Below are 23,947 nucleotides of genomic sequence, written 5' to 3'. Positions count from 1 at the left end.
TATGTTGATTCGTTAGTTATGTTATAAGCATGGTGGTCGAATTGAGTTGTGTTACCGCACCATATACAGAATTATATAACCTCCATCTGAGTTATTATAATTAATTATAATATTAATTATAATTATTATAATTAATTATAATTATTATAATTAATTCATCACGAGCATGATATAATAACGACGTAGATCATCGTACTTACAGATATTACCCGTCAGCTTATGACCGAATGCATCATTTGGAATGAATGATTTGGAATTAATGATTCCGAATGAATCATTCCGGATTAATCATTCCGAATGAATCATTCCGAATGAATAACCACGAATTAATAATTACGACTAAATCATTCCCAATGAATCATTACGAATAAATCATCACGAATTAGTCGTTCCGAACGAATCATTCCGAATGACGCATTCGAATCATTCGGAACGCACTCGATCTCGTTGGGTCTCGTCAGATTGAGCTCATGATGAACAAAGTACAATTCATGACAAGAACTTGACCTGTAAGGTCCATTTCGTGCGTCTGGTTGCATTCGGTGTAATTTGATCGTTTACACACGCGCGCGCACGCCCTGGGTCGTGTGTGCGAAACGTGTGGGAGTGGCGGCGTTGTCGCGGTTAGCGCACTGCGCTACGAACCCCTTACGGAACAACAGAATTTCGGAAGCATCTGAACTGATCCTGGGCCACCCCTCCCCCCCAGTGTCGACTCAGCCTGAAATGATTACCCGGTGCGGTGTGTAGTAAACATCGCCATTGGGCGGCCGGACGTGGTGCTGATAACCACACCATCACCTCATGTGCCGAACCAACATGAATAGGTGATCGCTAACAGAACTACGAACCCGGCGGCCCGAGTTCGATTCCCGCTCACGGCCAACACGAGTGACAATTATATATGAGCCCGTCACGGGCCTCCCCTAGGTCGATTCGGCCTCAAATGAGTACCTGGTGCGGCGTGTAGGAAACATCGCCATTGGGAAGACAAAGGCGGCCGGGCGTGGTGCTGGCCACCCGACCCCTCGTGCGCCGTGCCGGCCTTCGCAGGTGCTCAATAACAGCACTAGCCCTAACAGTCTGTTAAGGCTATCCTGGGGGGGGGGGTCGATCTTTGCTTTTGTGTGCGCGTGTGCAATTGCAGCCTCCAGCACTCGTGAGCATGGGGTCGCACCGGGGCAGTCTGATGACCGCAGAGAGCAGCGGCCTTCTCGCCTCCCTGGGTTTCGCTGGGGGGCTGGGCCCCCCGCCCACGGCACGGCGTCATTCCATCCCCGTGGCCATGGGACGCAGCGGCCCCCTGCTCATGCCCGACAGATACTCGCAGCTCACCGCAGAGGTGCGCGTGCGTCTGTGTGGGTGACTGTGTGTGTGACTGTGTGACTGTGTGTGTGACTGTGTGTCTGTGTGTGTCTGTGTGTCTGTGTGTGTGTCTGCGTAGGTGACTGTGTGTGTCTTTGTGTGTCTGTGTGTGTGACTGTGTGTCTCTGTGTGTGTCTGCGTAGGTGACTGTGTGTGTGACTGTGTGTCTCTGTGTGTCTGTGTGGGTGACTGTGTGTGTGACTGTGTGTCTCTGTGTGTGTGACTGTGTGTGTGTCTCTGTGTGTGTGTCTGTGTGTGTGTGGGGAGCGGTGGTGTAGCGGTTAGCGCTACGCTGCGCTATGAATCCGGCGAACCAGGTTCGATTCCCGCTCGCGGCCAACACCCAGTGACGACTATCTGAACCGGTCCTGGGCCTCCCTTAGGTCGACTCAGTCTCAAATGACTACCTGGCGGTCGGGCGTGGTGCTGGCCACCCACCCCCTTGTATGCCACAGTGCCGGCCTTAATAGGTGCTCGCTAACAGCACTCTCCCCAAGTCTCTTAAGGCTAGACGGGGGATCTTTGTCTCTGTGTGTGTGTGTGTGCGTGGGGAGCGCGCTGGCACTACAACACCCCCCCCCCCCATGTGACCCCAGGGCAGTGGGGATTATTTTAACCGGTCCTGGGGCGCCTCCCCACCACCACCACCCCCCCCCCCTCAAGGTCGACTTGACCTCAAATGAGTACCTGGCGTGGCGTGTAAAATCGCCACTGGGAGAGACAAAGGCGGCCGGGCGCGGTGCTGGCCACCCACACGCCCTTCGTGTTCCGTGCCGGCCTTCAGAGGTGCTGCTCGCTAACAGCACTTGCCCCTACAGTCTGTTACAGGCTATACGGGGGATCTTTGTCTTTGGCGAGTGGCGGCACGAGGCATACGAAGCGAATGCTCAGGGTATCAAGGGGATCAAGGGGATCAAGGGGATCAATGGTATCAAGGGTATCAATGGTATCAAGGGAATCAAGAGAATCAATGGTATCAAGGGTATCAATGGTATCAAAGGGGGTGCACCAAATATAAGCTCAAATAAAAAAACGCTATTGAAGGTAAAAAAAAAATGGAATGACCGTGAAGCTAATTAATCTCAGCAGAAGGTTTGGTGTAAGGGGCCGTCCATAAATGACGTCACGCACCTAGGGGGCGGGGGGGGGTCAGACATTTGTGACGATGTGTGACGAGGGGGGTGGGGGTTTGAGAAATGTGACGTCACATCAAAATGCGCAACTTTAAATAAATATAGACAACACGTTCTACTTAATTAAATATACTTTTAATGTTTTCTCCTACAACATCAGAGTGCAGCGCCACATTAACTACGCACTATAATAACAATAGTTTAAAGCGATTTGAAGCATGTTTTATTTTTGGGGGGGGGGACAGAGCTTTGTGACGTCATATTTGAGGGGGGGGGTCTGACTTTTTGTGACGCCGTGTGACGAAGGGGGGGGGGGGTCAAAAATCGTCCAAAATCGCGTGACGTCATATATGGACGTAGAATTCTATTGATGTGTGTAGCTCTATATGGCACATTGCAACCTCCGGGTGAAAGGCGGATTGACAGTGTGAATTATGATCATTATAATACACGCTGTCACACGCTTGATATTGTGAAAAAAAATTTGAATCGGTTTTTACCCTTTCTGGCAATGAAGTTTCTATTTGGTGTTTACAAATCTTAACACAACTGTTTTATTGGCAGAAAGGGTAAAACCTATTCTTATTTTTTCATACTTTGATACTGGCAAAAAAAAAAGGTCCCGTTTCTAATTAATCTCGTATGCTGTTTGTATCCCGCTTGGTCATCTCATCCAACTCGTGTCACCAAGTCTGTCTCCTGTGTCAAGCCTCGCTCTCCCTCTCTCTCCCTCTCTCTCACATCCCACTCCCCCCTCAAATCCATCTCTTGTCCGCATTTCTCCCACCTCGCAACATCTCCGTCCCTTCTCCACACAAGCGTGTGTTCTCTCTCTCACCTCGGCAGGAGTTTAGACAGTCCGTTCTCCTGCAACGCCACGTGATGTTTTCATAACGCCAATTGGGTATAACGTGATGAATGTAGTAGGGGACGCTTTATATATATAACGTGGACTCGAATCGGATATAACGCGATCGAGCGAACGGATCTACGTCGCGCGAGTAGGAACGAGCGGTCGTACGGCTGCCTCGGCGTAGCGTCATCACACAAGGCGGGATGCTGCTGGATGCTTCTAGACGCTTCCCACGCGCCTCCGTCTTTGTTCAGCCTGCGTACGCAACGCACGCGTTGTCGCGGACTCCGCTTTACTGCCGCCCCCCCCCCCCCCCATTTTATTTATCATAACGCGGTATTCTTCAGGAATGCAACAACCACCGCGCTATAGGGGAACAGGCTGCACATTGAAATGGGGTGCCCCGAAAATAAGGTCCGCTGAAGGCTTCCGATTGACCAGCACCACAGATTCGTGCGTGCCGCGTGTTGATGCACCCTGCTCGTCGTAACTCCGGTGCAGGTGCACTTCCTGCACACCCCACGGCCACGTCACTGGTGAAAACGAGAGGGTGAAATCATGAAATCGCAATTCTGATTCGTAAAAAAAAGAATTCCTGGACCCACTTTTTTGCGAGGGGGAGAGGAGGGGGGGTGGTGAATTTGCGTAACGCGTCCAATGATTCATGGTTGCTCACGTGCAGCGAATAATTTCTCAATCAATATTTCCCATGTGTCGCCGGGGGACTGGAGCAGATGGCACGTGTCTAGTGGTCGCCACAGCCATAGCGAGAGATATACTGGATGTGGTGTGCCGGGTGCGAGACCAGAGTAGGTGCCACGTGCCAAGTAGTAGCCACAGCCATAGAGATCGGTATACTGGATGTGGTGTGCCGGGTGCAATATTATGAGTCACTGGTAGATTGGAGTGGAGTGGGTGCCACGTGCCTCGTGGCAATCACAGCCATAGCGAGAGGTTATACTGGACGCGGTGCGCCGGGTTGCGAGACCGGAGTAGGTGCCACGTGCCAAGTAGTAGTAGCCACAGCCATAGCGAGAGGTTATACTGGACGTGGCGTGCCGGGTACAGAAATTTTTTTTATCCCCGGGGGTCTCCTTTGTGCAGTCCGACCTGGACCTGTGGGAGGACTTCACGGGCAGCAGCGAGGATGCGAGCGGTGGGCGATCATCGCTCTGCTCCAGCAGCTCCGTCGGGACGCGACGCAGCGTCAGCGCGTCCGTGAGCGGCTCGCATCGCTCCGACGCCGAAGTCGCGGTGGATATCGAGGGGCAGGACGGATCGGAGAATTCAAGCTTTGTAGACTCGGAGAACGGTGAGCTCAGAGCTTCTTGTTGTTCTTGTTAAATATGCGTCCCTCGGACAACTGGGTAAATCGCCGCTAAAAATCGCCACAGCGGGCCACGGCAAAGCAGCCGTCGAAACGTCAACGCCGCAAATGTATTCTGAGTCAGCGTTCTTCGTTGCAAGGCCCGCACGGGGCCACTGTTAGCCAACTGGTGGCCTTTAGTGCCGCCCCTGACGCACCCCATCATCATCATCGTCATCGTGCTGCTGTCAAACCTCCCCAGTGGTTTCAAATGTGTTGGCGGCCCCTCACACTACTGATGATGTCTTATCGGCGAAAGTGGCCCCCCTCTGAAAATAAGTGAAGAACACTGGGATGGAGTGTTGCCCCCTCACTTGCATGGGTTTCCTTCGGGTGATCCGGGTTCCTTCTACGTGTGAAAACATCTTAATATATAGAGGACTCGAGAGCTTGGGCAATTGTTGGTGGCCCCGGCTAACCGCCTGGCAACCTTCCAGCTTATATGTAGTTCGCACTCGGCGATTCTGAGATGCAATTTGCATGAAATACACTAAAACAACTAAACATTATTATCTATGGGACCCCTTTTTGCCAATATAAGATGATAAAAAAAATTGCCTTTACTATTTCTGCCAGCCTTGTTCTTTTGTTATCATTATCATTGGCCGTGACCTATCCACCGCTGGATGCCTCCTCAAACAGTCGCCATCTCTCAGGGTCCTGGCGTGCAAATGGCTGTACACTGTGGATACATTCTGGGTCAAATTCCCAAACTGCTGCCTGCGATTTCAGAGACAATAGCCGTCACACTTCTGTCGCTGACTTTCCTGACAATTGTTATCGGCCAAGCTTCCTTGGGAAATCGCCTGCGTTTGTCCCGAACACAACAATAGACGCGTCGGGAAAGAATTGACGCTGGCGAGTTGAAACCTGTTGATGTGTTGTCACGGCAATGTCGCGTGACTGAATACGGAGTACAATTGTGGCACTGCTTTGGGAAAACCGTCGCTTAGGGTAAACATCGCGTTCATCTTCTGTCTTCTCAGCCATTAGCTTCCCACTGCTGGGCAAAGCAACAGGACGTTGCTCACCCACGCTGCTCGCTATTACCAACCTGCACTGACCAGTGTGGTGAAGTATGGACAGATAACCACCTTGACCCACGCGGCATGATGATCATTCTTAGAGCCGCTATAAATTTCCACGTAATAAGCCACTTTGTCGAGCTATCGTTCGTGTCCAGGTCGCCTCTGAAAAGAATAATACCTCAGTGGGCTCTACCCGGTAGGACTCTTTGGTTCTTTCAGTAAAGTCACTTAGAAAGAAAATAACTTAAATAATAGAATACGACGTTTCGATTGCAACACAAGCAGTCGTCATCAGGTAGAAAACAAAACCTAGCGAACTTTTACATTTGAGAGAGAGACAAAACACAGACACGGAGACACACAGACAGACACACAAGCAGAGAGAGACAACACAGAGATACACAGAGAGACAGAGACAGTAGGTTGGATTAAAATAGTTCAGTTTTATTTGTATAATCTTTTTAAAAGTGATTTGTTTACCTTTACTATACTTTGCACTCCTATAGTGTTTCTGTGTTGCTTGTTGTTGTAACGTTCTGACCCGCCCCTGCTGGACATCTGGGAAAAAAGAGCTTTATAGCTCATCGGATTCTTCCGGTATCAATAAAAAAATATATTCTGATGGAGAGGCCCTTATCTAGCAGTCGATTGAAAAAATAGGTGTGCGTGTACATGGACACACGAGCACTGACGGGGATAGAACTACACAGGGACTTTGTAGGATTTTCATTGAGATGTATAAGGGGCCAGGGGTGATCGATAAGCTGAATTGGTCTGTAATAATGTAAGGGGCACTGCAGTACAAGGGTTTGATAGGCGTGTCATCGGACAATAACGAATTCCATCTCTTTCGCAGTACGGTATTAAGTTTCCTATGATCACTGTTACATTGCTTTTATGGCTTTATTTTGGTGAAAACGTTTTTTGGTTTGGCCATGTTTGTTTGTTGTAGTACGGAGTTAGACTGATGGCCTTAATCTAAGTTGTCTCGTGGTTGTTGTTTGACTTGCATTCCACTGGGATTTTTGCACACAGCGTTGGTATACGGTGCCTTTTCTGGAATATTTTGCTGTTTTTTCCCTGGATTTTCTGTTTGCACAGTCACACATAGTCACTTTAAGATGTTTTCTTGTTCATGTTTTTTGTTTATTGCGGTTGTACTCGATTCAAGAGCCGAATGGCTCACAGGGCTATACCAAAATAAATGAAACTGAAACTGAAACAGTCCACTTTTAGTATTACTATTCGCATTGAACAGGGTCCCATAGTTTACGTGGAGTACTCTTGCAAATAATATGTCGTTATCCAGCAGCATGCCTTTAACAATCCTGACTCTACCGATGATGTTGTAACCATATAGTTGCAAACGGTTCAGAATTTGCTTGCATTTCCATTTGATCATGTTGGTCTGAAAAGCCAAGGGTTTAACAAGTCTGACTCTGATAATTGTTTTTTTTTACCATTTTATCTGGCAACAAAACTGAAACCTTTTTTTTACAAGGAATCATGTTTGCATTGATCACAATACCTGCGGTCGGAATGCAAACAAAAACACAACTCTGATAACCTTCTTGGTTCTTTCAGTAAAGTCACGTAGAATGAGAATAAAACAATAAAACAAAATAAGACAATAAAAATTCTCACGACGTTTCGGCCACAACACAAGTAGCCTTCTTCAGGTGAAGAAACAGAACTGTCGGGACGACAGACAATGCACCATCAGAGTATGAGTGCTCGGGGTAAGCATTTACACCACTGGAACCTCATATTTTGCTACTGGAAAAGGAGGTTCCAATGGTGTAAAGTCTGACTCTACTGATCAGGTGACCCATAAAATAGCAACCGGTCCAGAGTTTGCTTGCGTGAATACATTTTCTACTTAATAATTTTGTTCTGAAAAGCCAAGAGGCAATGCACTCAGCCATACATTTGCCTTTTTAAACATAATTTCCCACCAATGGCCCCGTACGCGTATTTTTCTGACTCCACTGATGATAAGACCCATAAAGTAGCCACCGTTACAGAGTTTGCTTGCACATTCATACTCGATAATGTTCGTCTGTAAAGCCAATAAGCCAATGGACTAAACTATAACTCTGCCTGTTTTTTAAAAAAAAAATTGTACGCTTAATTTTGTCGAGTGTCACCGCAGAGTTCACGGCGTCGCTGCTCGGCAGCGGAGGCTACCGGCAAAGAGAGGACGGCGAGGCCTCGGTCGCAGTCATTATTGAGGAGGAGGACGAGGAGGAGTTGGAGGTGGGGAAGGAGGAGGAGGAGGAAGGCATCGACCTCATCGCCGACGGGAAAGCCCTGGAGCCTCAGAGCTGCAGCAACAGCTCCATGGCAAAATCGACGGTGCAGAAGCTGCCCAGGCAGCTGGTCGGAGACGGCCCCGGTGCCCTCGAGAAGAGAGCTCCGCGCTGCAAACGCATCGATGCCCAGGGAGCACAGGTGTGTGTGTGTGTGCGTTTGTGTTCATCACCGTCACGTGTTAACATCACCGCTAGGGAGACAAAGGCGGCCGGCCGTGGTGCTGGCCACCCACGCCCCCATCGTGTGCCGTGCCGGCCTTCATCGGTGCACGCTAACAGCACTTGCCCCAAATTGCCTGTTAAGGCTACACGGGGAGCATGTGTCTTTGTGTACGTCAGGGTGGGATGGATAGAGCGGTGGGCGCAGTGGGTGGCTCAATGCCCGACAGAATTGCAGAGTTGCTAGATTTAAATTTCCGGCCACAGTCACTCCTACATCGGTGGTGGATATCTGCAGTGGTCATGGGCCTCCCCTAGGTCGACTCAGCCTCAAATGAGTATCTGGTGCGGTGTGTAAACAACTCCACTGGGGAGGCAAAGGCGGCCGGGCGTGGTGCTGGTCACCCCCCCCCCCCCCCTCGTGTGCCGTGCCGGCCTTCATAGGTGCTCGCTAACAGCACTTGCCCCAACAGTCTGTTCGAGGCTATTCGGGGGGATCGTTGTCCTTGTTTTGTTCGTCGTCATCATCAGCCGTGGTCTATCCACTGCTAGATGAAAGACTCACACCTGGACAACAACCCCTTGTCAGTGCCCTACCTTATTACAGACCAATTCAGAGCTTATTGGTCACCCCGTGCCCCTTATAAATCTCAACGTTCATCCTACAAAGTCTCATCACAAACACAAACAAATTGGCAAAAACTTGTTTCTTTTTGCCCGTATTGAAACGGCTGTACGCCGTATGGACCTGATAACTCAATTTCCCCCCCCTACAAGAATGCGGGGTAAACCGTGTGGGTTGACACGGTATGGAGACTCCTCAAGCCGTAGCTTATTCCTCGCGGTCTTGCGACGAATAATATTACCAGCCCATTTTTGCACATGCGTGCATTTTCCGGGCTCTCCCCCATGAAGAACACGAACCAAAAATCGCAGGTGCTTGATTAATCACAGGCCACGTGTAAAAACCCGCCCACCGCCCGGCTATAACGGTACCATCTTTAAGTGAAACATGATTTATACATTTTGATTCGAAGCTTTCGTGACTGCAGGAATCCATAGTCTTTGGTTCTTTCGAGTAAAGTCACGTAGGAAAAATAATAAAGCACGGACGTTTCGATCGCCACACAAGCGGTCGTCCTCAGGTGTGGCGATCGAAACGTCGTGATCTATTATTATTATTTTCTACGTGACTTTACCGAAAGAACCAAAGAGGATTATTTAGACAGTTTTTTTTAAAAATGTTATTTTGGCCAAAGCTGCTCCGCGTACAATGCGCACATCCGTGTCTCCCACACCTCCCCCGCCTCAACGCACATTCACAGGGAGGTTTGGCTCCGGCCAAGTTCAAGTTGATTTTGTATTTTTTTTTACCAAGGCGAGGGCTCGAGGGAGAGCAGGATATTAAGTTCGCCTCGGTGTGCGCGCGTGGCCTTTGTGCCACCGAAATGACGAAAGGCAAGCGGGAACAGCATGAAGCGCCGTGCGTACAGCGATGGAGTAGCTTGAAATCGGGGCAGAAAAACAACAGCTTCAACTGCGTCACATGACAAAAAGATACATATTGCACAAACATAAAATACATACAGTGTATATTAAATATATATTTTTTAAAATTCCCGGAGTGAAAGTTGGCCCCCGGAAAGATTATTTGTAGACTGACCCCGGTACAGCCTGTTCTCTTAAAACGCGGTCCGTAGTTTCGTTCCTGAAGAACACCGCGTTATGGAAAAATCGCGTTGTAATAAATAATATATAATACAGGGGTAAAGCACAGTCGGCGATAACGCGTGAGATGCGTACGCAGGCCGAACAAAGACTGAGGCGCGTGGGTAGCGTCTAGAAGGATCCAGCAGCATCCCGCCTTGTGCGACGGCGCTACGCCGAGGCAGCCGTACGACCGCTCGTTTCCTGCTCGCGCGACGTAGTTCCGTTCACTCGATCGCGTTATATCCAAATTCGCAACCGCGTTAAAAACAAAAATGCGTTCCCCCAATACATTAATCGCGTTATATCCGATTGGCGTTTTGAAAACTTGCGGTGTTATAGGAGAACAGACTGTATCATTAAGTTACAGAATACCTGGCTAAGGAGCGGCCTGGCTTTTCCGTATCCCGACAACAGCGGGGATCGCTCTTTAGAGCGTCAAAGGCAAAGATCCCCCGGGTAGCCTTAATAGACTGTTGGGGCAAGTGATCTTAGTGAGAAGCACATCAACAGTGTCCCAACAACAACGATAAATGAAAGGATTCCCTCTATAAATGGAAGAGACAGGGACTCACCAAACTGAGAATGTGCTGAGTTGTAGAAAACTATAAAACGCACACTATTCTAGCCTGTTAGTCTTTTTTTCCAAACGCCTTGTGAATGATTGATGATGATGATGAAGAATAAGTAGAAAATCAGACGCTTTAAACAGATATAGAGTGACCATTGAACGAATATGTAAGCCGGCAAAGAAATATATATGCCGTCCGACATTGTGAGGGAAGTTATCGTAAGAGAATCAAGAGTTTAGCATTAAATCGAGCCACTGACCACATTGCCGCAAGAGCCAAAAGCGGTAGTTGGTTACGCCAGCTGGAATGGAAAATTATAAAGCTTACACCGCGGGTAGTATCCACCAACATGAGCAGAAAGTTTGGTGCAAATACTGTGGGTTTCTTTTTTTAACGTACAATTCTATTTATGTTTTTAGCTGTGTATGGCACATTGCGACCTCCGGGTGAGAGGTGGGTTGATAGTGTGGATTGTTATCATTATCACACGCGCGATATTGTGACAAAAAAATAAGAATAGGTTTTTACCCTTTGTTGCGAATAAAACAGGAGGGAGGTGTTAAGAAAACACCAAATAGATATTACAACTTTTGCAAGGCATCAAGTCTGCGTTAACCACACGTGGTTGTGGCAAAACATACCAACACGCTTGCCGTGATAATACATTCTGATTCATTGATCTCAAGGGAAATCATACGCAAGGGAAAGCATGGTCATGTATTTCTTTGTTTTCGTTTTGAACAAGTTACAACGAATGCAGTATGGATGACAAAAAGCGAAAACTAAAATAATCCGCGAACGTTTTTGGGTTATGATGAAAAAGTAAAGAGTAGGGTTTACCCTTTCTGGCGAATGAAACAGTCGTGAAGATGTTCTTGGTTCTTTCGGTAAAGTCACCACGTAGAAGGGAAACAATAAAATAATACAAAAAATATTATTGTATTGTTTCCCTTCTACGTGGTGACTTTACCGAAAATATTATTGTATTGTTTCCCTTCTACGTGGTGACTTTACCGAAAGAACCAAGAATATGAATCCCTGCAGTCACGAAAGCTTTAAAGTTGTGAAGATGTTCAAGCGCCAAAAAAATGACCTTTTGTCAAGGCATCACGTCTGCGTTGACCACACACACACAGACTAGCAAGGGCTATAATGCTGCTCACCATTACACACCGGCATATGGACGCTTCTTGCAAAATTGTACATTTCCCATTTGAGAGTGTCGTTGTTATTCTTAGCTCGTTCGGTGAAGTCACGTTTCCCTTGAACGTGACTTTATTGTTTCCCTTCAACGTGACTTTACCGAAAGAGCTAAGAATATGAATTACTGCAGTCACGAAAGCTTTAAATCAAAATTTAGTGTTGTTGTTATTTGAGTCTGATTGCTTTACTTAATTGCTGTTCGTTTGCATTGGTCGTTGTTGGTGTCGCAGGTTGATTGCCAACGAGAGATATGGGGCCGTCCATAAATGACGTCACGCACCTGGGGGGAGGGGTCAGACATTTGTGACGATGTGTGACGATGGGGGGGGGGGGTTTGAGAAATGTGACGTCATATCAAAATACGCAACTTTAAATAAATATAGACAACACGTTCTACTTAATTAAATAGACTTTTTAAATGTTTTCTCCTACAACATCAGAGTCCAGCGCCATATTAAATACGCACTACAATGGCAATAGTTTAAAGCGATTTGAAGCATGTTTTATTTTTTTTGGGGGGGGGGTAGAGCTTTGTGACGTCATATTTGATGGGGGGGGGTTGACTTTTTGTAACGCCGTGTGACGAAGGGGGGAGGAGTCAAAAATCGTCCAAAATCGCGTGACGTCATTTATGGACGGCCCCTATCTCTGTCCCGGTATTATCTCAAGTTAATGGTAAACGCAAACTTGAACTACTCACGGAGGCTGCAGAGTTGGCATATGCTGCCCTCTGCTGAGCAACTCTGAGTATCACTCTTATACAACCAATTACTTCATTCCAGATTTGAAGTTTTCGTGACTGCAGGGATCCATACGGTTTGGTTCTTTCGGTAAAGTCACGTGGTAGGTATAAAGTATAAAATAAATTAAATCACGACGTTTCGGACGCAACACAAGCGTCCGTCATCAGGCGGGGCAACCACAGCAAGAAGCAATCGCTGAAGTAGGCAACAGAGCCGCTACATTGTTATCGCGGCATCTCTTGCGGGAAGGTTAGCGCCGCGATTAGTTGCGCTTTCTTGTCCCGTTGTCTGCTAAAAGCTCTAACAGATGTGTGGAAACCCTCCCCGTAGAGGCGGTTCATTCTATATTTGAAGTTTTCGTGACTGCAGGGATCGAATTACTGTTTTGGTCATTGGGGAGATGGCCTCCTACATCAGTGGTCTTTATTGCAAGGGCGCGCGTGGCCCACTGGCGGTCCCTGGTGGCCTTTAGTGTGGGCCACTGACAATTCACAAAACGTGAGAACGTGCTGTTGTAAAACACAACAAATGGTTTCAAATGTGTGGCGGACCTCACACTGACGATGTCTTATTGGCGAAAGTGGCTCCCCCCGCCCCCTCTCTGAAATGTAGTAAAGAGCAACTGTCCTAAAGGAATTCATCAGGCATCGGCTAGCGTAATTGTTTGGTGATCCTGCATTGGCAGTTGTGCACAAGGACAAATTACACAATGGGTTAATAAAACTGTGGCCATGAAATGAAAAATACGTAATAGATTACTTTTTTTGCAATAGCTCTCCTTCTTCCTTTATGTGCTATGATGGGTTATTGTCCGAAACCTTGCCTATTCTATATATGTTCATTCTACTATGGGATCGCTTTGAGATGTTTGAACGCTTGGGTGTCGCGCGTTGATGTCTCTATTCGTGTCGCTCAGCGCTCTTCACTACTTTGGCCGATAAGACATCATCAGTGGTGTGAGCACACATTTTGAAACCATCATTGGGTTTGACAGCAGCACGGTGACGATGATGATGGTGATGATGATGGGGGGTGTTGTGTCAATATTTGTGTTTTGTGCCGGGGGACCGCGCACGTCAGCGGCCGCGCTAAAGGCCACCAGGGACCCCCAGTGGCCCGTGGGGGCTTGCCATGGAGAACGCCGTTGTGTTGTGTTGTAAGCAGGGTGCAACTTCTGATTCTATAGTTTCTGGAACACTGCAAGGCCCGTTAATTCTACACAGTAGTATTGTACCCTGTATTCCTACGCACAACTGCAGTGTAATGAGTGCTCTATAGACCAGTTGTTCTTAACCTTTACTGCAGCATTTGCATCCCTTTTAAAAAATAAATTACAATGTTAATAAATACATATGGTTTGATTAGACAATGTAGTTGTACTCACGTGCCCGTGCTTAATTTGTCTTTTGGATTATTTACCTTCTAAAAAGATCTGGCCATGTCTCGCACTCCCAGAAAGGCATCTCGCACCACAGATTAAAAACTACTACTATAGATCTCTGTGTTCCCATCTGCCTACGACTGACTTCCTTTTTACGTCCAGTAAATGAAATGAATATGCCCACTGTTCATGTACAGTGTCTTGAGATGTGCTCGCATTTAGATGTAAATCGTATTGTATAGACTCACACGGAGACCTACAGACTCGCATAGAGTCCCGTATCCTTGCACAGGGGCCCATATACTCACACAGAGACCCAAGGATTAGTGTAGGAACCCATAGACTCACATCGAGACTTGGGACTTGAACGCCTCTCTGCAAAATAAATATGCCCCGCCGTGTCTGCGTAGCGTCTTGAGGTACAATACCTTGCTGATATTGTCAAGGAGCTTAAACCATCACGGGAATTCTGGTCATCACCGCAGCAGCAGCGGCTTTGGGCTAGCCATCGGTCACCGCATCGCACGCTTTCAGATGCGCCCGTCTGGAACGCTCTTCCTTCCGATATTTGGAAGTCACTGGAGCTATGCACTTTTAAATCTCGATTGAAAATTATTTCCTTACAACTGTTTCTTGTGTTTAGTTTAGTGCCCCCGCACCTTCCATTAGCAGGGTTGGCTACATACGGTGCAAAATAAATTTAACATCCATCCATACAAATCTGGAAATCTGACATCCTAAAAAAAGGTGAATTCGAAACTCACCCTTATTACATACCAGCGCAGCAAATGATCCCAGCAGTGGGCCATACCGGCCACCAGAAAACCCACCACATTCAACACTACGTACGGTGAAGAAGAAGTTTAACATCCATACGATCCATATAAATCTACGTTGTAATCGCATTGTATGAACTAAAAATAAACTATTTTTATTTCACCAGGTAAGGCCCACTGAGCTATATAGCTCTTTTTCAGAAGCGATCTGGTCGCAAATTATTGCCCAACGAAGTGGCTTATCACGTGTAAATGTATTGTAGCCAAACGCTCTAAACGAATGTTTCTAAATGCGGAGGTGAAAATCCCAGAGGGCCCGGAGAAAAATCCAAATTCACGGGCGTCAGGGTCGGGGTCGAACCCACGACGTGCCGTACACCAGGCGAGGTTGTTAACATCTCACCACCGCGGCGCCCATTCACCCTCCCCGCACCATCGCAGGCAGCCGCCCCCATGGCCGGCAAGTACAAGCGGCAGCGCTACGTGACCAAGGATGGAAAGTGCCGCGTGCGGTTGGGCCACATCCAGGACAAGATGCGCTTCCTCTCCGACATGTTCACCACCATCGTTGACCTCAAGTACCGCTGGTTCCTCGCCATCTTCACGCTCTGCTACCTGCTCACGTGGCTGCTCTTCGGGCTCGTCTACCTGCTCATGGCGCTCATCCGAGGTGACCTCGACCCCCAGGAGGGGCACCAGGCGTGCTTCGACAACGTGGACGGCTTCCTCGGCGCGCTGCTCTTCTCCGTCGAGACTCAGCGCACGATCGGGTACGCCGACGGCCAAGAGCCGGGCCGTCCGACTGACCACCGCGTACTGATTGCGCCGAATTCTGATTCTGCTTTCCGCGGAGTTTCTATGCCCACCCCCCCCACCTCCCCCCCCACCTTGCTCGCCCGTCGCCCCCCTCTCTCCGTTCCGCGATCAGCGTGTTTTGCACGGGGCTCCTGGCAATTTAGTTTACTACTCCGGCACGCCGGAGTAGTAAACTGATCGTCACGTGTTCGTTCACGTGACAAAACCTTGCTGGTTGGCAGCGTCGGGTCGGTGGCGGGTTTAACGACGGCACACGATCTTGATGTGAAGCTTTCGTGACTGCAGGAATCCACACTCTTTGGTTCTTTCGAGTAAAGTCACGTAGGTATAAAAAAATAATAGATCACGACGTTTCGATCGCAACACAAGCAATCGTCATCAGGTGGGACAAACACAGCAAGAAAAAAAACTGCTTCAGCTGCTTAAGCAATTTTTTTCTTGCTGTGGTCGTCCCACCCGATGACGATTGCTTGTGTTGCGATCATTTGATTGCCATCTAACCCAACATAACAACAACAAAATCCTTACTACGGGGGAATATTGCCTGGTGCAGCTTCCCGCTGCACGTTAAAGCCATCGTCGCCTCCGTTCTGCCCCAGGTACGGCACGCGGTCGGTGACGTCACAATGCCCCGAGGGGGCCATCTTGGTGATGGTGCAGTCCATCCTGGGCTCGATCATCGACGCGCTCATGGTGGGCTGCATGTTCGTGAAGATCGCGCGGCCCAAGAAGCGCGCCGAGACGCTCGTGTTCACGCAGCACTGCGTCGTCTCGCAGCGCGACGGCCACATCTGCCTCATGTTCCGCCTCGGCGACCTGCGGGACACCCACCTCGTGGGCCCCAACATCCGCGCCAAGCTCGTCCGCTCGCGACAGTCCAAGGTGCCCGCCGCCGCCGCCGCCGCCGCCGCCTCGACGCTGCCGCCGCCGCCGTCTCCACGAAAGAGACGGCGGCGACGCGATGTTGTTCAATTTTATTCTTCTTTTATCTCCTCTCTCTTCGTCTTCTTTATCTTCTTTCTCTTCGTCTTTTGTATCTTCTTCATTTCCTTCTTATTTCCCTTCCTCTTCTTCTTCTTTGTTATTTTATCTTCTTATTTTCCTTCTTCGTTATCTTCTTATCCTTTATTTTTTCTTTATTTGCATCTTCCTCTTCTTTATCTTTGTATTCTCCTTCTTTAGCTTCTTCTTGATCTTCTTTTTCTTATTCTTAGCTCTTTCGGTAAAGTCACGTTGAAGGGAAACAATAAAATAATAAAATATATATAAAACAATAAAAAATTCTCACGACGTTTTTATTGTTTTATATATATTATTATTTTATTGTTTCCCTTCAACGTGACTTTACCGAAAGAGCTAAGATTATGAATCACTGCAGTCACGAAAGCTTTAAATCAAAATTTGAATTCTTCTTTTTCTTTTTTATTTTCCTCTTTATCTTCCTCCTCTTCTTCTCCTTCATCTTCTTCTTTATCTTATTAATCTTCTTCCTCTTCTTCTTAACTTCTTCTTGATCTTCTTCCACTTCCTCTTGTTGTTCTAGCAGGGAGGTCGGCAACCCGCGGCTCCGGAGCCGCGTGCGGTGGCTCTTTAAGGACCGCTTCGTGACGTTGTTTATTAAGGACCCACCGTGCATTGCGGCTCGTGAAATATTGAGGGTTTTTAATCCTAATATTTTCATTTCATTTGTCTCGTCATTTCAATTGCCCTGTCATTTCAATTGCCCTGCCAATTCATTTGTCTCGTCGTTTCAATTGTCTCGTCATTTCAATTGTCTCGTCATTTACATTGTCTCGTCGTTTCAATTGTCTCATTTCAATTGTCTCGTTGTTTCATTTGTCTCGTCATTTCAATTGTCTCGTCGTTTCAATTGTCTCGTCGTTTCAATTGTCTCGTCATTTCAATTGTCTCGTCATTTCAATTGTCTCATCATTTGAATTGTCTCATCGTTTCATTTGTCTCGTCATTTCAATTGTCTCGTCATTTGAATTGTCTCGTCATTTCAATTGTCTCGTCGTTTCAATTGTCTCGTCGTTTCAATTGTCTCGTCGTTTCAATTGTCTCGTCATATCAATCATCTCGTCATATCAATCGTCTCGTCATATCAATCGTCTCGTCATATCAATCGTCTCGTCATATCAATCGTCTCGTCATATCAATCGTCTCGTCATATCAATCGTCTTATAATTCCAATTGTCTCGTCATATCAATCGTCTCGTCATATCAATCGTCTCGTCATATCAATCGTCTTATAATTCCAATTGTCTCGTCATATCAATCGTCTCGTCATATCAATCGTCTCGTCATATCAATCGTCTCGTCATATCAATCGTCTTATAATTCCAATTGTCTCGTCATATCAATCGTCTCGTCATATCAATCGTCTCGTCATATCAATCGTCTCGTCATATCACTTCGCTGCACCCGTCATTCCCATTTGCCCCGCGTCACTCCCTCCAATCGCCCCGTCACTTCAATCGTCTCGGGGGCGGCAGGAGGGTGAGTTCCTGCCGCTGGAGCAGTCGGACATCAACCTGGGCAGCGAGACGGGGAGGGACAGCCTCTTCCTCGTGGAGCCTCTGCTCATCTACCACGTCATCGATGCGAGCAGCCCGTTCTGGGAATTCTCGGCGGAGTCGCTGCAGCACGAGGAGTTCGAGATCGTGGTCATCCTTCAGGGGACGATTGAAGCCACCGGTACGAGCTCTGAAACAGCTCACCAATTACGGAACGAGTTGTACAACAAAGATGAGCGGAAGACAATTTTTTCGCGCAGGTGAAGACGTAATCCTCCAAGATAAGCCACCCATGGCGAGAGTGTACTTTGTTTTTTTTTATAACATATGATATAGTATGGTCAAAACAATAATGAAGTTAACATGCTGTGCAGAAATGGTTATCTATGGTATAGCATGAACACGGTAAAAGTGTCTTCCCTATCGACTGATTTGACATTCATAATGCAGGATTTATTGGGGGTTAGATCGCGTACTGGTAATGTACGCCGATTACCGTATGAATAACCTAACCGGGTAATGATTACCCATTGCAATGTATATGCATTGATTATTCTCCCCCCTGCCACCCTTCGCACGTGAAGGGCTCACAATCGATGCCATCACAACCACCCCTCTATTTAAGGAACTAAACAGGAGGAGGATTTCTCCACAAATGTGGCTGTCCGCCTGATGGTGCCGGTTGTAATTACTGGCGAAACGTCGTACGACAGATTGTAAATGTTGTGGCTTTGCTCTCCAACGCACCGGTGTGCTGTACTAGAAACGAATTGGCACGTTCTGTTTACGTGACAAACCTTACAAATTGGCTGTGTCGGGTGGTGGCGGGTTTAACGACACATTTATATATTTATGAGAGAAACCCCCCAAAAAACCTGTATTGTGAATGATATTGGTCGCGAAAGCCTACGTGGTGCCGGTTGTAATTACTGGCGAAACGTCGTACGACAGATTGTAAATGTTGTGGCTTTGCTCTCCAACGCACCGGTGTGCTGTACTAGAAACGAATTGGCACGTTCTGTTTACGTGACAAACCTTACAAATTGGCTGTGTCGGGTGGTGGCGGGTTTAACGACACATTTATATATTTATGAGAGAAACCCCCCAAAAAACCTGTATTGTGAATGATATTGGTCGCGAAAGCCTACGTGTTAAACTGATTTGACATTCCAAGAACCTACCAAACGTCCTGGCTTGGCCAGAAAACTCTCGACTTTAGAACGGCTGCCTCGATGCCCTGAAACGTTTAAAATGTCTGGCCTCATGCTCAGCTCACGACGATCCGGGCAAAGGGCGGATATACCAGAGTCGTGGTCGGGGCATTTGAGCAAATAGTTGGAAGCCAGGGTCGCAACTATCAATTTCCAAGGGGGCTGGGTATGCAAGATACAACTTCGCCCCCCCCACCCCCTCCTTTCTCCCGACTCACTTTTACTGAAATTGCTACCGGATGTATTTAACCACGTACACGCAATAAGATGTTAGGCTATAATTACATATTATTTTAGTTGCACCGTGTATTGGGTTTAGAGGAAGACTGTCTCATAGTGACAGTATTAATGAAAAAAATATTTAAAGGTTACAAGATTCACAATTAGGTTTTCGTGTGTCTTGCTTTCATGCCGGGCCATCGGTCTAGGATGTCCTCAAAGGGGGTGGACTTTATGCCGATCCATTGAAACGATAGCCAGATTGCGTTAATCGGGCTTGGTCCATTACCGCAGGTAATTTTTTTGAAATAATTTAACGTTGAACATTTTTTTGTTTGTAAATTTTTTTATAAAAAAAAATTGAACTCGTTTATCTGTTGATTCGGGGCCCACCTTGTGGTCGACTGGGCCCCTATGCGTCACGTAACGCTGCCACATACCCCCCGCTATAGTTGTGTCCCTGGGTGGAGTGAACGTCAGAGTGGGATTGGCCAACTTTGCGGCGCTAGCAGTTGAGTTAGGCGTGGTTATGTAAAAGTAGGCGGGGCCGCCAGCTCACCATGTGGCCTGGTTGAGCCTCCCAAAAAAAAAGATTGGTTGCTTTTAACGTAAATATAAATGTGTCGTTAACCCACCATCACCCGAAACAGCCAATTAGTAAGGGTGGTCACGTAAACAAAACGTGCCGATTGTTTACTACTCCAGCACTAACCGATTGTGTGTTGGAGAGTAAACCCACAACAGTAACATTTCAGCACACACCGGTGTACTGAAGTAGTAACGAATCGGCACATAACGTGACAAACCTCACTACTGTAATTGGCTGTGTCGGGTGGTGGTAGGTCATCGACACATTTATATCAAACGCGATATAACCTAATGAAAACCCCTTTATTACGGGTAATATTGGTCGCGAAAGCATACTACCCACTCCGTGTTAAACTGAGCTTTTAACGTGCCAGCAAACACGCGCACACTCCAAGGCAACGGAGCAGCAACAACATCGTTTAAACGCTCAATTCGCCCGTAACGCGCTTCCACCACCCCACCAGGTATGACGTGCCAGGCGCTGACGTCCTACACCAACGACGAGATTCTGTGGGGCCATCGCTTCGAGCCAGTGATGTCGCTGGTGAAGGGCGCCTTCAAGGTAACGGGCTTGGCAGTGTAAGCGAGCAAGGAAGCCGGAGAGGATTCTTTTTGTTTGTTTTTGTCCGAGTAACTTTTAGCCTCCAAAAAAAACCGGCGTAAGTTAGATGCATATTCACGGGGTGGGAAATGAAAGGTGACAAGTGAGTATAAAGCTCTCGGTGCGATGTAGCGCCATTCACACAAGTCCCTCTCACGTCGCTTTACAAGACAATCCCAGTAGGAGAAAGAACCCCCCCCCCCCGTAACATTAAAACTAAGAGGGTATACGACCCCTACACTGACGGATATGCAAGGGAAAATAAACGTGTTTTCAGACGAGCCCTAAAAAGCTCGACTGACAGAGCATCTCTGAATGCATGAGGATTTTAAATAAATAATCGACCAACATTTCTTGCTAATTCATAATAAAGAAGAATGAACCTCACCGAAATGAAACTCTTTCCACATCTCCGCAGGTGGACTACAGCTGCTTTGAGAACACGTACGAGGTGAACCTGCCGACCTGCAGCGCCAAGGAGATGTACGAGAAGCAGCAGGCTGCCCTCGGCCTCATCTAACATCACCGGACGGCAGGGGCCACCCAGAATGGGTCAGTGGGGCGGTTGGGCAAAATTGGCCATTTGCCACTTTTGCCCCAAACAGGGCCCAACAATTGGCATGGTGACATTCTGTGTTCTGGGCCTTCCCAAGAACCTGGAGGTGACCCTGCTGGATGGTTCCACCAATGCTATTATATCGACTGGAGTTGGGACGATTTGTCAGTTAGGTCAATGAATGAGTCCATTGGGTCAAGTCATCGATAAAATGGTGGCCACCCCAACATTCCGTCTCCCAAAGGTGAGAAACCCCTTTACAAGCTCCACACATCACCTCCCTCGGAGGTCAGAGCGTGGAGTTTGCACCACTGAGAGTTCAAATCCGGGTTTTCTGCTGCCCGTGATTAAACTGTTCTCAATTGTCGTGAGTTGATGGTCTGTTTCAGCCCTGTAAACAATGACTGCAGAAAAGCACCACCCACGATATTCCATGTGGCTCTGTACTTAATTTGGCTATAATGCTAGCTTTGAAAATGAATTTTACTTTTGGTCTAACTGTCATATCACAAGCATTACTCACGGTAGGAGGCGGGTGAGAAATTACAGTGTCGCCTGATGTCTTTAAGAGGTCACTAGAAGGTATTTCAGATGTGATCATGTAATGTCTACTTCCACGGATTGTTGTACTGTTCTCTCACACAGGGCGATGCACTTCTTTTTTTAGAGTTCTAAAATAGAATCCTAATATTCTTTGGGTCTTTCAGTAAAGTCACGTAGATAGGTTCAAATTAATTAAAAATAAAATAAACAAAAAAACTACGACGTTTGGATCACAACACAAAGCGACTCTCATCAGGAGGAAAAAATACGGCGATCGCTTGTGCTGTGATCGAAACGTTGTAGCTTTATTTTTTTATTTTTTTATTATTTGAACCTATCTACGTGACTTCACCGAAAGACCCAAAGAATATGAATTCCTGCAGTCATGGAAGCTTTAAGTCAAGATTTAGATTTTTAATGTACTACTTATGTATTTACTGTTTACTATTAAACGACTATTTTTATTTTACCAGGTAACACCCACTGATCTATATAGCCCTTTTTCAGAAGCTCAACCAAGTGGCTTATCGTGTGGAAATGTATAGCAACCAAATAATCTAAATGCATGTTTGTAAATGCGGAGGGAAAAAGCGGAGGACCCGGAGAACAATCCACGCGACCACGGGGAGAACATGCAAACTCGAAATTTGCAGGCGTCAGCGTCGGGGTGGAACCCACAACCTCCTGTATACCCGGCGAGGTAGTTAAAATCTTGCCACCGTGGCACCACAACGGTGGTTGCCCGATATAAACACCGCTACGATAGGAATGTGGAAATTCCACCACTGGTTCAGGGCTTTAAACAGGATGTGAACATATTCTTGGTTCTTTCGGTAAAGTCACGTAGAAGGGAAACAATAAAATAATAAAAATATAAAACAATACAATTCTCACACACCTGATGATGATTGCTTGTGTTGCAGTCGAAGCGTCGTGAGAATTGTATTGTTTAATATTTTAATTATTTTATTGTTTCCCTTCTACGTGACTTTACCGAAAGAACCAAGAATATGAATTCCTGCAGTCACGAAAGCTTTAAATCAGGATATGAACACTTAGGTATGCTTAAATGATGAGGCATGTATTTGACTTGTTTACGCAAGACAGCCTTGCTGAGTCTCAACACTCTTAGTATTTAGCATTTTGGAGTAAACTGGAGTATCCATGGAATACCCATACATGATTGGGTAACAGGTAACGATGCACACCAAAAGTCAATAATCGCTTGCTGTACTGCCACATGGCCACCTTGGAATCTACCAAGATTACACACACAAATGTACAATACTTCATTACTAGTTGTAAATAATAATACAAACATTTAATGTGTACATTAGCCACTGAGTGTAATGAATTTATAAGAGCGAATAAACATTTTAAACCGTAATTATATTTTATTTCCTCCCGCTATCTAGTATTTATTTGCGCTGTTAATAAAATTGAGATTGTTTATGTGTGTGACTGTTTAAAATCCTCGAGGATGGTTAATCCAAGAGAACGGATGAAATGTTCTCTTTGGCTTCACTCCCATCACCACTGGCATCGAACATTTCAGTCCAGACAGGATATGGCTTGAACGCATTTTTTAGTTGCATCCTCATACTTGATTTCTTTCGGCTCAGTAAAATGCGTGTTGATGAACCCTCCACCACCCGACATCCAATTAATAAATTTGGCACGGGAACAAAACGTGCCAATGTGTTTATGCCTCAACACTGAAAGAAAGGTATGGCCATTAATCTCCCTCCCCTTCGCACGTGAAGGGCTCACGAGCGATGCCATCACAACTACCCCTCTATTTAAGGAACTAAACAGGAGGAGGATTTCTACACAAATGTGGCTGTCCGCCTGATGGTGCCGGTTGTTATTACTGGCGAAACGTCGTACGACTGATTGTAAATGTTGTGGCTTTGCTCTCCAACACACAACGGTGTTGCTGAACTAGTAACGAATTGGCCACGTTCTGCTTACGTGACAAACCTCACCCCTTGGTTGTGTCGGGTGGTGGCGGGTTTAACGACACATTTATATTTATGCCAATTCGTTGCTAGTACAGCACACCGGTGTGTTGGAGAGTAAGCCCACTACGACATTTACAATCCGAGTACCGTGTCGTTTTGCCAGCAATTACAACAATCAGCATCATCAGGGGACAGCCAGATTTGTGTAAACATCCTCTTATTCTTTGGGTCTTTCGGTAAATCAATTTATAACATTTTTGACATGCGTTTTTCTGGATTTTGTTGTTGTTATTCTATCTCTCACTGTTCAAATAAACCTACCATTAAAATTGTAGACT

General features: G+C 46.8%; 1 protein-coding gene across 1 annotated transcript; it reads left to right on the top strand.

Annotated features, from left to right (window-relative positions):
* The first annotated feature begins 4,459 nt into the window (after nt 1–4,459).
* Nucleotides 4,460–23,098, top strand: LOC116948152 (G protein-activated inward rectifier potassium channel 4-like). The gene is made up of 7 exons (XM_032964567.2): nt 4,460–4,663; nt 7,898–8,196; nt 15,040–15,368; nt 16,014–16,296; nt 17,910–18,111; nt 20,413–20,510; nt 20,968–23,098. Exons 2-7 carry the CDS (start codon nt 8,086–8,088, stop codon nt 21,067–21,069), a joined length of 1,125 nt encoding a protein of 374 aa, XP_032820458.1. The 5' UTR covers nt 4,460–4,663; nt 7,898–8,085; the 3' UTR covers nt 21,070–23,098.
* Nucleotides 23,099–23,947: the final 849 nt, after the last annotated feature.

This window comes from Petromyzon marinus, chromosome 32 (assembly GCF_048934315.1).
Source record: "Petromyzon marinus isolate PM22_M1 ecotype Great Lakes invasive population chromosome 32, UKy_Petmar_22M1.pri1.0, whole genome shotgun sequence".
Classification (NCBI taxonomy): domain Eukaryota; kingdom Metazoa; phylum Chordata; class Hyperoartia; order Petromyzontiformes; family Petromyzontidae; genus Petromyzon; species Petromyzon marinus.
The sequence above is the reverse complement of the archived record's forward strand: the minus strand, read 5'-3'. Positions and strand labels throughout refer to the sequence as shown.